At 38.7% G+C, this 17,398-nt stretch overlaps 1 protein-coding gene across 1 annotated transcript in view; it reads right to left on the reverse strand.

The window, feature by feature from the left end:
- Nucleotides 1-796: 796 nt before the first annotated feature.
- Nucleotides 797-17,398, reverse strand: part of LOC111866270 (actin-binding protein IPP) — a 37,027-nt gene continuing 20,425 nt past the window's right edge. The window contains exons 8-10 of the mRNA XM_023855057.2: nt 17,074-17,294; nt 12,778-13,035; nt 797-5,201 (exon numbers count right to left, since the gene is read on the reverse strand). Of these exons, the coding sequence (XP_023710825.1) occupies nt 12,805-13,035; nt 17,074-17,294 (452 nt within the window). The 3' untranslated portion in view covers nt 797-5,201; nt 12,778-12,804. The remainder of the gene's footprint in view (nt 5,202-12,777; nt 13,036-17,073; nt 17,295-17,398) is intronic.

A 17,398-nucleotide genomic window follows, 5' to 3' on the forward strand; every position in this document is an offset into this window, starting at 1 on the left:
ATAGTTACCAGGTTTCGGGAGCTCGGCTAACTCCACCTCCGCTCGGCTCACTTCGGCTCCGCTCGTGACGTCAGCGCGGGGAGAGTGGCAGGGTGATGACTCGCCTATTACGCGAGCGCTACGTTACCGCTACGTGCCGCTGGGGAGGTAGGGGTCAACATGTCACAATATCCTTGTAACAGGCTGCAGTGGACCATAAGGTTGTAAGAGGTTAAGGCTCTCACACTTTCTTGACAATCAGCTCACAAATGGCAGTAAGGATGCCAACCTTACATGCCTGCTGCCATTTACCCCAGGAAGACTCCTGGTACTCATTTCTATTAGAGGTTGAGTCAACCCCCAGGGCCATAGTGCGGCTGGAAGGATTAGGTCAACTGGAAAATCCAATGACCTCATCAGGACTCGAACCCACGATTTTCCAGCTTGCCACATAGTGCCTCAACCATGCGACTGCATTCCCCCTTGGTGTATCTTATTCTTAAAAAATTATACTGTGTTATTTCCTCTCCAAAAAATCTCCATGAATGAATGCAACAAATATACCATCACATTCAAGACAAAGTGCATGTATAATTGTGTACAAATATGACACCAGGACAAACGTTAAGAAGGCAAAATGGTTTTTGTTTCCTTGGTATTAGCAATTCTGTGTAACACCTGGACATGAGTGACTTCCATCACACTAATATGGTGTAACAACAATGTCTAGGATATAACTTGCATTGTGTGAGGTGCAGGTGCAGTTGAGTCTTTATGTAGATGATTTCTATAACATGAGAATAACATGACAAATTACTTTGTGTTTAATAATTTAATGGTTAATTCTTCTTGGAAGTTCCATGTATATATACACACACATACATATATGATGCAAGCGGCACTGTATAATAGGAAATATAATTCTTACATTTTCGTGGTTGAACCATAAAAGCTAAGATCCAAGTCCAATTTTCATACAACATCTTTGTATCCAGAGAACAAATATGATGATTATTTTTGAGAAAATTATAATATCTGACAATTGTTTATACATAACAAATTTATATACATGTGAAAAAATAAAATAAAATATATAAAGAAAAAAAACGAGAAAATAAAATATTTTAAGATAATTATTATTTGCATAACATAAGTTGTAAAGATTACACTAAAATAACATAGCATATATACTACACTGATTTTACCATGTACATATTCACTTTCATTCAGATTTTAAGTGTTCTGCTTTTAACATAGAAGTTTGTACATATCGAGCAATAAACCATTACATTTGTTGGGGCACATTTTCATTTTCATGTTACATATTGACCTTTTCAATTCAGCATAGTCAAATATAATGATACGCTATAAGTAACCCCTTAAAAATTCTTCCTGCAATTGAATTCTTTGTATTACAGATTCCAGATATGTGCAGTGACGCTTTGTAACTTAACTAATAACTATGTTGTTATGTTCCACTTTGGTAAATCATAATGCAGTAGTTTCCATGCACACATAGTACACAACAGATGCTAGCAGAATGAAAAGAAATTTCTTGATGAAAACACTGTTTAACAATTATGAATATTATATTAATTCTGTAATAAAAATACCTGACAGTTTCTGCTTGGGATTAGTGAAATCTATAACTGCCTGGAATTCTTGCATATCTTCCCAAATGTATGAAGGATGACCGTTTCACTGTAATTCTCAACTAGAACAGCAATAATGTGAAAACTGAACAATTGTTAAAGCACCACTATACAAACCAATAATTCAGAATTATATTATCAATCACACAACAACTATATATCCAAAAATAGTATTACAATAAAAATTTGGCACTACTATGAAGAATGTTAAAATGATAATCATATGGATGAAGCAAAGAAGTGCCATATTTAGATCTACAATTTGTCTGCAATTTGTTTGAAAAGAAATCTGCACACCACATACTTCTAAGAACAGGAAGAATTACTACTTATCATCAACATATTTTTCAAGGTTTACATTCAGAATTAAGTCTTTACTTTTATATGGTTTTCCTCTTCTACCTGTATCTTTAGGTATTCAGTGTTTTCATATTTTTATCAGACCTATGAGTACTTTCTCCCATTGTCTCTAAATGAGGGGAACCAATATTTTCTTAGAATGTGGTAGTCAAACAGTTAATGAACATTTTCAACAGTCACCAAAAAATGCAGTACTTGTGTGAAACTTCAAGTTTGAGCATAAAAGCATATGTAGAAAAGGTATGGGCAGAGGTACTTTCTGCCATACTAAATGTACAGGGACTTACAAAGGCACCACAGTCTGTTTCACTCAATGAATATTGTTATTTTCATAACTCAGTGCACAAATAGGTTGCAAGATGGCTTGAGAAGACATACTCACAAACCTATGTCATGATCAAAGCACTGGCTACAGAGACACAATCATAAGTTGGGTGGCAGCATACAAATAGTTTAGGCATTACAAGGACTGAAAATCCCTGGAAGATGATCCATGAATGAGAAGACCAGTGGTAGCTTGTAATAACGAGGCCACTGCACACGTTTGAGGATCATCTGAGAGGACCAGAGACAGAGCAGTACAACATCCACAAAACAATGTATCTTTCATCATCAGCATAAAGTCAGGCTGGCCAGTCCACCATAACACTGCACCAGCCTGTCAGTCCCTTAGTACCAGTATCTGACCAGAATGGTATCACTATGCCTCCACCAGCTCCATACTCTCTACATCCAGACCCTGCTAATTCCTATCTGTTCTCTAGAATGAAACGCCTCTTGAACAGAAGCAGGTTCCAATCAGCAGATGAGATGAATGAGCGTACAATTAGCACTTAAAAAATTATCTGGAACAGGCCTACAGGGTGTTTGCAGCAGCTGCACTTATATAACTGCTGGAAGAATTACTCTGAAAATAGTATATAGTAAAACCTGCTCTGACAGGCAAGGTCACATGGCCATAAGACCATGAATGTTTGCCTCTACCATGTATATCCTTAGTATAACAGTCACTTCTTATCCTGACTAAAATATCCCACTCACTTTATTAAGCTCACGTTAGGACATATTACAGATCTACTGCCACAAATACATAGCCCACAGAGAAAGCATGATTTTAGTGTGGGTGTAAATTAATATTTTATGATGGCAAAATGAGAGCCACTGCTCCATACTGTCTCTTTGAAATATGAAAAAAAATATTGCTATTGTTTCTAAAACATTTCATATAATATCAAGAAGAAAAATATTAAACAAAAATTCAGTTTTTTTTTACTAAACAGTGCGAAATAAATTAGACGGTCAAGCAACAAATCATTCATCACCTGAAGGACTGACCAAAACAGCCACTCCAGAAAACAGTCAAACTTGCAACCTGATCATCCCAGAGCCCTTTAAACTTACAGTGCTCTTGTGATGTGCTCAAGTCCTGAATGAACTGCTTTTGATGAATATGAAGGAATCCATTCTATGAGAAACACTATACATTACTGGAAGTATAACAAATTTACATACTGAACTTGATACTTTAAATGTGACTTCTGCCAAACTGTGAGTGTCCCATACTGGAGTGACTGTATTTTTCACACATAAAACACTGCTTAAAAGCTAAGCAACATTCTATTAGTTTCTTAAACATTTAATACAAATGTTTCCTCTGTATCAGTATAATCTGTACATACCTCATCTTATGACTATGGTAACCACAATGATAGTGACAATAATTATGATGGTGTCAACAATGGCCCTCTATGCAACAGTGTTGGTTGATGACACGACACCTTGGGGCTTCCAAACTTAAAATATTTATAATAATATGATAAAACTATGGGGTTTTCATACCACAACCTATACTTTCCCTGAAATCAAGGTTATATACATAAATAATAAACAGTCACTCACCATTCTCATGATATGTCTTATACATACAGATAAGTGCAGCTTCTATATCTTTCTCACTTATTTTGAGATATCACCACATTTATCTGTCCTCCCTAACAACTTTTCAATCAGCTGATAAATTCTGTGAATCTGGTGTGCATATTAAGCCATTGAAGGATACCCAAACCTTTTATTTGTTTTCTCTTTATCATAAAGAACAGCATCATAACGTCCATGGGAACTTACGAGGTAGAAATAACACTAGTGCCATTCAACAGTGTCTTCTGAAATGTCTGGTAATAGGCCTCTTTTGATTATTCAACAGACTTTTGTATTATTCTAGTCTGTGCACATCCAGAGAGTCCTATCACTATTAATACACCTGAATAATAAAAGTTGTGTCAATAAGAAAAGGAAACCAGGTTATCTCTGGTGCTTTTAAACAAAAAGATTATCTATTGTAGATGCCAACTCATTGAAATGGAATTTAAGTTACAGTATTTGGAAACAAGGAAGTCATAGTGATAAACTAAACATGTTTTATGATACCAATTTGCATATTGAAAGTTTGTAACCAAAGAATTTTCATATCCACTGAAATTCAATAGAAATGTACCATTTTCTTAATAATTTACACTTATTTTTATTATTATCTGCTGATATTACACTGCATTCTCCACAACATTCCTCTCAGACATAAAATTAAAGGCATACAGTGGTAAATTATGTATTTGTAAGCTGTTCAAAATTATTTCCAGGCCATTAAAAGCAAGTCTTAAAAATAAACTGAGCAATCAGTGTTGTAGTGCATATCCTGTTCAACATATACCTGTAACATATTCTCTCCCTTAAAAGAAGAAATTTACAGAATATTCACCGGTATATTCCTAGAGAACAATTCAAAGGCATAGGCTTCAACATTAACACGCTTCGACATGATTAACAGAAATCTAACCAGAATGCAGTCACCATATCAGAGCTACAAATACGGTACAATAAAAATGGGTTACATATGTCCTACTTTACCATGTTGACTGCCATCATGATTTCTGACAATTTTTGTCTCAGACCTCCAAGATTCTGTACATTCCTTGTCTCAAGTCACTGCGCTGTTGCAATGTTGTGAGTTACAACAGCCGCTGACTAGTATCACGTATGTCAGACTTGTATATGTTGGTGAGTGCTGTAGTTGCCGCAAACCATTGTGGACACACTCCCTTAGAGCCTGCATTCAACCATTGGACACATGGCAATGGCACATCAAAGGACAAGAGGCTCGATACCGGTAACTGTTATATGGAGTACAGGGTCCGTAGAGGACGACCATGGCAGCTAGGTAAACCATGGGGCATATACATCAGTGTCCTCCAGGGCAGTCAACATGTTAATGATACATTTGCATTACAACAAGTATGTAAATTTAAATAATTAAGCCATACAGGTCCAGAAAACAAAAGGGAAGCACTTACAGGGCAACATAAGAGAGAAATAGTTTCAACACTTTAAAAACAATGTCCAGGAGGGAGGGAGTGAGTGAGAGAGAGAGAGAGCAAGTGTGTGTGTGTGTGTGTGTGTGTGTGTGTACACAGGTGCATGCGTGTGCATGAGCACATGCAGGGTTTTCAACTTATAATACTATGAACATGTCTGGAGAGAACTTACTTACTTACACACATATACACACATGTGCATGTGTGCATGCACCAGTCAAGCCAATGGTAAAAGTGGGTAGTGAGGCATGGATGTAGATCATAAAGCCAAAAGAAAAACAGAAGCAACAAAAATGAGAACTTTTAGACCATTAGCCACCATTACCCACAAAAGTGTGTACCCAAATGGTTATTCACAGCTTTAGTTACACAGTTACTGTGGTGTTAACAAAAAATTGGATGTTGTGATAATTCTTGGCTTTTATGGTGGGATAATATTAATTATACGAGACATTTAATGCCAGACCATTACATTCTACAACCTGAGTTCCCCATATTTCAATGAAAGGTGGTTAATTTTTTGACTCCATAGAAAACAGTATTCTTGTAGAATTTCAGCACCCTCTGACTTCCAGTTTTGGTTGAGAAGGGATGCAAAACTCATAAAATAAAATGCCATCTCCAATAAAAAATTATTGTGACATGATGCGCAACGGAGAACCCCTCCCTACCCAGCAGCAAAGTGACAACTCAGGCCACAGTGACGTGGCGGATGAGTCAGCGCTCCCCTCCCCCCCTCCGCATGGTAACGTAACGCACAACGCGCGGTGACGTAAGACGGCGCGAGGTAACAGCGTTGCTAGGCTATATGCAAACACGGTGACACGGCACTGCTTCCTACTGTGACGTGGCATGCAACAGGCACCACTGCGGCTATATAAGGGAACTGCACAGCAGCTATGAGTTAGTTGAAAGGTGGCCATCGCCGAGTTCAGTAGTAGTTGAGCCAGTGTGTGATCAACAGTTCTCAAGGCAGCTACCTACGAGTTAGTTCCGAGAGAGTTCCGAGTTAGCCAGCAACCAGTCAGTTGCATTCTGGCATTTGGAGTGTAGTATTTGTGATACTGCAGATAGCAGTAATTGTGAATCTGTAATTTGGGTGATTGTAAGTGCGAATGTGAAATAAAATTCGCTATATCAAATACGGCGTGAAGTTATTTGTCGTGTTATACGCCCAATACGTGACATTATCATTCCATTCTGTTTTTCATATGCTACAAAGCTCACACGTCACACATTTAAAAGCTCTTTTCACAAGACCTATAACTCACATTCAGATAGGGCAGTTTTAGTTCCATGTCATCTGATATAACCTCTTAACCTCTGACATTCTATTTCCCACAGAATATTACTTTTCCTGGGGGAAAAAAACGCACATGCGTTATAAATTAGTAGGAAACAAATTTCCATTATTACCGACACCTCCAGTTAACATACTGTGGGCCATGATATAGCTCAGATTCTGAGGTGCCGGCTTCCCACTGTGGCGGCCCAGGTTTGATCCCAGATCAGGTCATGTGCGATTTGTGGTGGAGAAAGTGGCATTGGGGCAGGTTACCTGCAAGTTCTTCAATTTCCCCTGACAATTCTCATTCCACCAACTGCTCCACATTAATTACCATCTATCATCTGACACTGGTACAACAAACAGTGGCTGACATACCAAGTGGACTCAGTCTCAAAACACCCAAAGAAATATATATATATATATATATATATAGTATTGCCTTTCCAGCCTCTACCCACCTATTAAGGTGACAGTACATATACAGTCAGACTTATTTATTCCTAAAGTAGGTTGACTGGCATTCTGGGCTGCAGAGGAGCCTAATTCTAATCAAAGAGACCAAGCCATAGTGGAAGGAGGTAAAACTGTCTCTCTGCTTAAGCATCATCATGAAGACACAGGAGTGTAAAGAAATGTCCATACATTCTTATCCTCAGGACTAGAAAAAGGTGAGTAGTCAGCTTCCTGTTCTGGCCACTGTATCCTGAGGCAAGAAGCCCCTAGTATCCATCAGACAGGTTTGTCTGCCTCTGGCACTGATCACACACCCAACAGCCAGTCACTTCACTGATCATCCTACCTTATTTAACAAACTCCGTGGCCTGTAGTCTGCAAGTGAACTATACTGACCGAGTGACCACTGCTTGTTGGCGAAGTTAGTGCCAACTTTTTGCAGATAGAGAGTGTCACGTGGTCAGCGCAATGGATCCCCACGGCCGTTAATCTCGGTTTTTGGGACTGGAGCCGCTATTTCCTTGAAATAGCTCCTCAATTATCCTCACGAGGCTGAGTGAACCCCGTTCCAGACCCACTACTTCTCAGAAAATCAGGTAGTGCCAGGAATCGAAACCGGGACCTCTGGATCTGTAGCCAGGAACTCTGACCACTAAACCACAGAGGCGGTCACCTCATCTAACAAGGTATGAAAAATATGCACAGGAGACTTGAGTCAAACAATAATTATAATAAAATGTGGTAAGGAAAGAAAGAGAACTCACCAAAGCAATAAAACAGAGATGCAAAGAAAATACATGAATACATAGGCTCTGATAGATACCAAGTGGTCTTATTTACTCACTGAATTTGCATAGGACATTTTACCTTTTGAGTGTCAAAATTATAAATAGTATGTATTCATACAAATATGTATGTGGCTGGAACTGTCTATAATCATGTTTATGAAACAGTCGTACACTTATCAGCATAATAAGGTGAAATCAAATGTGACCGTAACACCAAACTTTTACATACTCTAATAAATACTTCATTTACATCAACAAACTCTGAAGTTACTTCAGCATTTGTCAGTCCAGATTCTTGCAGTTAAAATGCTGTATTAATAACCATCTCTTCTTTCAGAACATCATTAGAACATAGGCATCACAATGCATAACACAATTAAAATTATGAGGAAAGAAGGAACATCCCTTGCACAACGTCTGAGGGACAAACAAATCACACATTCTCAATATATTTAATGTCATGTACTACCACAGTATAAACTAGTCATTATTACTGTTGTTTTTAAAAAATGAAAAAACTGACAACACCAATATACAGGCCAGCTATAAAACATGAGTGGCAGTATAACTGAGGCAGTAAGCTGGAAAAGGAAACATGTTCAATGGCTGTGATGCAGACATGTTCCCTTTCCACTGACTGATTCAAGTGTAACACATGCAGGAAGACAAAACTGTCTTAACCTGTAATTAAACTGCATTACAAAATACATTTTCTTGGCCATTTCATCAGTTATGATGAACACATATAGAATCTGACATTTAAAACTTCAATGAGGAAATCTAAAATGAACAGTCTTCTCAGGGAACAGCAATCATCAAGCACCAAAATTCCATCTTCTGCAGTTAACATGCAGTCTTTATTTTTAACATTTACTCTCTAACAAAGTATATTTTGCGGTCATTAAATATCATTTATTCATGCTTAGCAGTCTCACCATATGAATTGCATTTACTCTGTACTTTTCTGAACTTATCCATAAGGTTTTACTATTTTTGGGGAGTAATGTGATTTCAGATAGGCCTATTAATTCATAACTCAGTTACTGGAACTGAAGAAAGAAGCACTGATATTTATTATTTGTTTTCAACAACCTGTTGCATATGTCATGGTGTCCATACAACATATGCAGTTTCTTCAATATTTTAGAATGTCTACAGGAAACATATTTAGATGTCATTTTTAGGGCCACTAACAGTAAATGTAAATATGCGATTCCCTGGGCAGAAAATGTGAAACAATTTCTGAAAATAATTAAACAATGTGGGAAGCATGAGAGAACTAGCATAGCAGCAAAACGATTAATAACATACAAGAATATCAAAAGGACTCAAACTTTTCATCTGCACAACAGCCCTTTTCATTCAATGGGAAAGAATCTTATCTAAACAATAAAATATTGAGCTGTGCTGAAGGTCAGCTTGCTCTTGTGCGTGATGTCACGGCGTCTGCCATTCCCAGATTCCATCTTCACCCCTATATGTTGACGTATTACCCTCATCATGTCTGTGTATCACGTGACCTTCTATCCCTCTTCCGTCGTCTCGGAAGGAGATGAGACCTGAGTCACAGTCTGTCAGACGTCGTCCTGAGTGGGCGCTTACCAGCTAGCAGGGATTGCTACTGGAAATTCTGTTTTGGCCTGGTACCTCTAAATTGTGTTCGGTATGTCTGACTGGCTGGTAAGGTAAGGCTGCCCGCGATCGCAAGCCATTGGCCTAGAATGGTTGCGATGCACGTATTTATTTTCTTATTTATTTTTATTATTATTATTTGAGGGGTAACCTGTTTAACGCCCAAAGGAAGTTAGGAAACTGGGGTGAGTTAGTTTATTCTTGGTCACGACTGTTGGAGACAAGTGATTGCTCCGCAATCATGGGTTTGGGTTGTTGTACCCTGTTCTGCCATGATTATGTATTTTTCTATATTTTGTGTAATTCTGTTATTTTGTTATTAAACTCTGTTATTGTTATCTGAAAGGCCGACATATCACTGTAGCTTCTCCATACATCTTGGATACCCCATGAATATCTTGGGGAGCTTGCAAACACAGCAATAAAGCCAGTGACGATGGGCTGCTTCTCCCTACTTCACGGCTCTGGTAATAAGTATATTGAGAGAAGAAGGGGAAGGGGCAGTTCAATATCATCATGAAGAAAGAAAATTCTGAGACAGTACCACAATTTAGGCCACGACTGATTCGGTCCACATCCGCTCCATGTTACACGTATTATTCTCTAACCATTCAACACTATACAGTCTGAGTTATAGAACGTGCCGCTAACTAAACCACGAAAAGAAATAATTGTTATATAATTACATTACCCTATGATAGCAAAGCATAAAACCAATTTAATATTATTCTGGTTCAAAATTTGTTGGAAAAGACTTCATGGAAGCATATACATGATTATGTTTGTACTGTCTCAGCCAAGAATGGAGTACCTACAAAATGCACAGTCAGTATAGATATTATGTCTTTGTATTTACCATATGAAGGCAAACTTCTTACTCACGAGCTCCATGACAACATGAAAACATTTCCAGAAATGTATTTATGAATATAAACATATTTTTTATAAATAATAATTTTTATGATAATAAATATAACACAATTAAAAAAAACTCCACGATTTTAGTCCGCAAGCGAACTATACCAACTGAGTGACCGCCGCTTGTCAGTGAAGTTTAGTGCCAACTTTTGTGGACAGAGGGTGTCACGTGGTCGGCACAACAAATCCCCATGGCCGGTAATTTCGATTTTCTAGACCAGTGTTCTGCAACACACTGGTGTGCCGTCACAAGGTGAAAGGTGTGACGCGAACTTTTACCTATTGTAAGAAATTAACTGTCAAATTTTATTTGTTTTATTTTATCCCAGTTACCATGTTTCATATGCTTGTATTTTATTCTCAGCCACTGCACTGATTAAATAAGATGATGGTTGTTTATTCTTTATTACATGCTGTGATTTTTTATGTACAGTAATGTTGTATTCTAAGAAATTAAACATAAATTATTTACTCACAGTTGTTGTTATATCATAGTTTTCATTATTGATTTATTTTTATTTTTCTCGCATCTACGCAGCTTCTTTGATATGCTTGCCGCATGTTCTGTGTACGCGCTTTTCCCTAAAACTGCGGGGATTAGCCTGGGGTTTCCTGTCTTTTATAACGCTGTTTCGGTATTTGCCCCTGTTTGTTAGAAGTTAGAGCTTCTTCAACTTTATGACTTTCTTCCTGTAACGATGCACCCACCGATTGTTGGACTTCATTTAAAATTATAAATATTTCAAAAATAAGTCGGTATAGTGTCACTTCTTCCGTTTGAAGAGTAGAGATCCCGCGTTTTACAATTGTTTCAGTTCTATCACAGCTGTGCTCTGAAGTAGTTCGCAAATTTTGGTTGCTAGTTAGAGAATTACAGATGGGTCGTTTGAGATGTCCCCGACTGTATGGCCACTTGCTGACGGCAATAAAGTGGTGATGGACACAATTAAAGAACATTTAGAAATGCTGCAGCAGAAATTCAATAAGTATTTTGGAGAGAGTGTACAAAATTTCGACTGGGTTCGTGATCCATTTGTTGTGAATTCAGAACATCTTCCGATTAATATATACAAGAGGAGCTCGCAGATTTGAAAGCAGACAGAACATTGAAACTAAAACTTCTCGAAGTGCCTTTGGATACGTTTTGGTTGGCAATAAGGAGTGGATACCCGGCTATCTCCGAGATGGCAGTTAATGTGTTATTGCCATTTTCAACTACATATTTGTGTGAACTGGGCTTCTCGACGTTAACTGAAATTAAGACATCAAAGAGGGAGCGGCTCAAATCCACCGATGAAGAAATGAGACTTGTGGTGTCAACGATTCCACCACGGATCAGTCGCCTGTGTGCAGCTACGCAGGCGCAAGTATCACATTGAAGGTATGAGCAGATTTACTGTATTTACTTTAATAGTGATATAAGTGTATTGTCTACACTCTACAGTGAATTAAAGTTCATTAATTGCTAATAAATGCACGAGTCAATTTCTGTTTAATGATAACAAAATAACAATATAATAATATTATAGTAATAAGTTGATCATGTTACGTATTTATATTAATTGTCTGATATCATGCGTTTTTGAGGGGATCAACATTTTGGTGTGCCGTGCTGAGTCATGGATACTTCATGGTGTGCCACCAGTAGAAAAAGGTTGCAGAACACTGTTCTAGACCAGAGCCGCTATTTCCTTGAAATAGCTCCTCAATTATCATCACAAGGCTGAGTACACCCCATTCCAGACCCACCATTTCTCAGAAAAAATCTGGTAGCACCGGGGATCAAACCCAGACCTCTGGATCTGTAGCCAGGAACGCTGACTACGAGACCAGAGGCGGTCTAATAAATACAACACAACAAAATTTTCTTTCAACCATTTTCTACCAGAATATTTTTGTTCATATAATTCCAGAAATGTAAATTTTTTCAATATTAGTATCATTACCAGTTACAGCAAAACAATTCAGTTAAAATGGCCACCAGTGACATATTACAGGGGACCTGAAATCTCTTATTCCTGTACAATAAAGGTTATTACAGTTCCAATATTAGTCTGGCAATGTTGGGGAAAAATGAAAGTTCTACTTAACGTCCTTCCAGGACATCTATGGCAACAAACCATACATTTAAGAAAACTGTATTATAAGAGAAAATTGTTCCTTTTTCCCTCATAACCTTGAACTTAAATATCCAATCTTACAAACCCTGATTCTGTTCCACACCTGTGATTATGAGGCCCATAATCATAGAAGAAATATTCATGGGTAATATCAAATTATTGAAACATTCTGATACTTCAGAAAGGTTGGTTCAAGTATTTCTGATTTCAAGATCTTACCTTGCCTGATGAGGATAACAAAACTGATCATACCACAACAGCACCAGCCTCGCTACGGCTCTCTGGCAGAGGTGGGCAGTCATGCCACTTGTCTGCCAATGGGTCATAACATTCAACAGAGGAGATGGTGATTTGTGCTCTGTAGAAGTTCACTTCATGTGTCTGGTCACCACCGATAACATAAAGCAGTCCATCGGCGGATGCTACTGCAGGGCTCGCACGACCCACGTTCATGGACGGAACTTTACTCCATTTGTTCTGAACATATGGAAAATAATGAAATGTTAGTACGGCTTGACAAATATATACAAGAAGAAAGCAGTCTTCTGGTATGTGGCACTGTGTAGATGTGGTGTTAACCGACGTTTCGGAGGAACGTATTGCCTCCATCTTCAGGGTAGAAGGAAAAATAAGAAAAAAGCAAAGAGAAAGTGAGAACAGGTGCAAGCAGACCTTCTACCCTGAAGATGGAGGTGATACGTTCCTCCAAAACGTCGGTTAACACCACATCTACACGGTGCCACATCCCAGAAGACTGCTTTCTTCATAGTCACCGCCATGAAACCTCAAAAGTACATACGTGTTACCTTACATACAAAGGCTCTGAACTTTAAACGAGGAAATGTGAACTGTAAAACAATTCTGCAGTTAATTTTCAGAGAACAATCTTGCAATAAGTTTTAACCAGCATTTCTTTGCCCAAAAAATTTTCTTATGCCAGCTATGGAAGGTCTGTTGGACTTCTATGCAGCTCCATAATAATCAGTGTGTTGAGCTTCAAGGCAAGCCATCTGACAGGTTTATGGGTTTGGTCTTCCTCTTAGGGTGGACTGAAGATGAGGCCCTAGCACTTGCTTACAAGAGTTCTGAGCCACAGCCACATGAAGTTTTCAATAGCCCATTTTTCTACAACAGGAATCTATTCAATATAGTTAGATAACTTCTATCCTCCTGGAGAGACATCTCACTATAGCACACATAGCTGTCACCGTCTGTTTTGTCTTTTTGCCTCTTCTCTCGCAAGTATAGTGAGTGTAACCAGTCTTGTCAAAGTGTGTAAATCTTTATACCAAATTCCTTTGTCTTAGGAATGTAACGATTGAAATAATTCCCTTTGAAGAGTGCAATAACTTCATCCACAGCTAAATATTCAGACTGAATAAAATTTAGCATACATGTCATTCAACTAAGCAATCACAGGGAGATCTAATTTTCTAAAATCTGTCATAGTTCTTGTCAGTCTTATCTTGTTAAATCATACTGTCTCAGAAATTTAAAATCTCAATAAAAAAGTGGTCACATTTCACTATGTTACTGTAAAATGGGATAGAGAACTATTCAGGAATGAACAAGCGACCTTGCAGCATCACCAACATCATGTCCCACTTGCATTATTATAGCCAAAAATTGTGCACCTCCTGTACTGTCATGTCACAAAGTGAAGAGCAACCACCATCAATGAGACAAGTATGTCTGAATATCAGTTCCACCAATAAGGTAGCCCATTTCCAAGAAGAAGACTAGAAAGCTGCAACTGGTGCAGAATCATTGTTCACGTAGATGCTTTGTTTATCTTCAGTACCATGAGATCTACAATGAAATTATGAACACCACTAGAAGTTCAAAGGTATTGTGGTTTTTATGAAATGTTTTCTTGGCTTCTGCTCACATTACCATTATCACCCACTGCTACTGTGACCTTATTGAGCTTACTTTCAATCAGATGAGGTTGTTTCATCAGAGTCACTATCAAAAATCAGATTGTGTTCCAACATCTTTTTTTAGTCCTCAAAATCTGTGCTATTATGACAAACAGAAATTTTATTACGTTAACTTACTCTTCTTGCCTGCTAGTATAATATGTAGGTCGTACTAAAAGTCATGTGCAACTTTTTTTTGCATGCAACCTGGGAACAGCAGATGAAAGAGAGTAGGGTGGTAGGTGGAACCAGCTGTTGTGTTAACCTTGAGTGTCTTGTGACGTCAATAGCTTGCATCACGTGACCAGTATCACTCCTAACAAAATGGCCAACAATGATATGTCGTTTCGCCAGCGTGATGTCATCGAATTTCTTGTGAAAGAGGAAATCCCTGCTGCAGAAATTTACCAGAGACTTCAGCGTGCTTATGGAAGTGTGTGCATGGGTGCGAGCAGTGTTCGAAGATGGGTGAAACATTTTAAAGATGGGAACACCAGCATTGAAGATGAGCCTCAGAGTGGTCGTCCTCGAACAGCCTCAAATGAATGCAACAAGGAAAGAGTGGATGAGATCATTCAAGAGGACAGGTGTGTGACTGTGGACACAATGGCCCGAAATCTTGGAATAGGGCACAGTGCAGTACAGGAGATGATTGAAAGCTTGGGCTATAGGAAAGTTTGTGCTCGTTGGGTCCCGCGGTTATTGACCGAAGACCACAAAGGTCAGTGAGAAGCCATCACCTCAGAACTGCTGCAGAGATATTGACACGAAGGTGATGATTTTCTGCTCTGTATTGTGCTATGTGACGAAAGCTGGTTTCACCATTTTGAGCCTGAAACGAAACGACAGAGTATGGAATGGCACCATTTGCATTCGCCATCAAAAAAGAAGGCAAAGACAGTGCCATCAGCTGCAAAGGTGATGGGCACAGTCTTCTGGGATGCAGAGGGGTTTAATCTGGCCAAATTGCTGGAACCTAGGCAAACCATCAATGCTGCTCGTTATGTCCAGACGCCACACAAGCTCCGTCGTGCATTGTGCGATAAACATCCGGGACGAAATATCATCATTCTGCATGACAACGCTCGCCCCCACACCGCTGGCCTCACACTGGAAGCAACTGCAAAGATGGGGTGGGAAGTTCTTCCACGCCCTTCCTATAGCCCTGATCTGGCACCCTCCGAGTACCATCTTTTTGAATTTGTGAAGGATCAGCTGCGTGGACGTTTTGAGACAAGGGAGGCAATTCAGAAAGCAGTGCGTCAGTGTCTTCGGATGGTTGGAATGGAATTTTACAGAAGGGGAATTTTCGAACTCCCATATCGCTGGGAGAAATGTGTACAAAGAAGTGGCAATTATGTGGAAAAATAAAGAATGGTCTGTAGATTGAGGTGGTGTATTTGGTTTGTCAATGATAAAGCATGTTACTTTACAAAAAACTGTTGCTCATGACTTTCAGTACGACCCTCCTAATATTAGGCAATTCAACATGTCTGATGATATCTTACACCTCCTCACTCCCCCAAACCCTCAACAAGAAACTTTTATTTCTTTCTCTCAGTTTCTAACTAACCTAATTATTCCAGGTCTGTATATGTGTTCTATGTTACTGATAGTGGTCTATAACCCTTCATTCCCTAGCCAACAATAAACATAAGAAATTTTCATTTCTTTCAGTCACTTTTCCACCAGCTTAATAATACCAGCAAGTCAGCACCTGTGTTGAAAACATTGGGGTAGTCTCACCCTCCAAACCACAAACACTGGAGAAAACCTGTATTTATTTCTTCCTTCTAGCTCAGTCATATGCCACTATCTCAAAGCTGATATAACCATGACTGTGTGAGAATGGCATATTGACAGATCACATGGACATGACATGATTGGAGCCTGATCCTTTCAGGCTGAGAACTACCCTACTAGACTCAGTGTATAACTCACATCGAAGAAACATAGCAGAGGTCTGCAGAGAATGGTGGAAAATATTAACAGTATCATAGCTGCTTGAAATAAAGGGGAATTCAAGTGACAATGTCACACTGCATATGCAATACTGCCCTACACAGCCACCTGGACTGTGGGTATGCCAATACAATAATGTGATATTTGACAACTGATGATAAGGGGATGAAAGTCCTTACATTTTGGTTCAAGGTCACAACCCAGAACATATTGTCACTTTAAGAATTCCATTTACTTGTCAAATAAAAGCTTAAGACTTTCATGATTTAAGAAATGTACTACAACTGGCACCTTCAAATCAGAGACAACTGCAATGTACAATCTTTCTATTTTGTAACGCAATTTCTGATTGTCAGATAACATCAATCTGAAAATCTAAATTTGACAACAAGTGTTTTCATTCTAAGCCATATTCTATAACTTCTGGGATCTCAAGAAATACCATTCATTTTATGCTATCATGTAAGAACTTTTTTACAAATGTTGAAAAATAAGTGTCAAGTTCACAGGCAGGGGTCACCTTTCTTTAAAATGAGAACCAACAGAATATCATTCACTGTATGAAGAGTCTATTTCACTCATTTCATTTCAACTGACTGAAAGGGTAAGATACTTTCATACTGAAGACTAATACCTCTTCAAAAGAGTATCTCTCAACTGACTGCAGCACTTCATGATGACGATTGGTGCCACCCACAACATATAGGTACCCATCCAGCACAGCCACACCCATCTGACTGCGAGGCACCAACATGGAAGGCAGTGTTGACCACTCACCAGTTATTGGGTTGAAGCTCAGAAGATCCTGCAAGTGGCGCTGACTGTGTGTGCAGCCACCCACAATAAAGATCAACCCTTCAAAGTCACAAGATACTATAATTAGCAGCAGGAAAATCTTCAGTTGCAGGAATAAACTGACAAAGAGCAGAAAATTGTAATAAAAAGATATGTGGTGTCAT

This window comes from Cryptotermes secundus, unplaced genomic scaffold (assembly GCF_002891405.2).
Source record: "Cryptotermes secundus unplaced genomic scaffold, Csec_1.0 scaffold1025, whole genome shotgun sequence".
NCBI lineage: Eukaryota > Metazoa > Arthropoda > Insecta > Blattodea > Kalotermitidae > Cryptotermes > Cryptotermes secundus.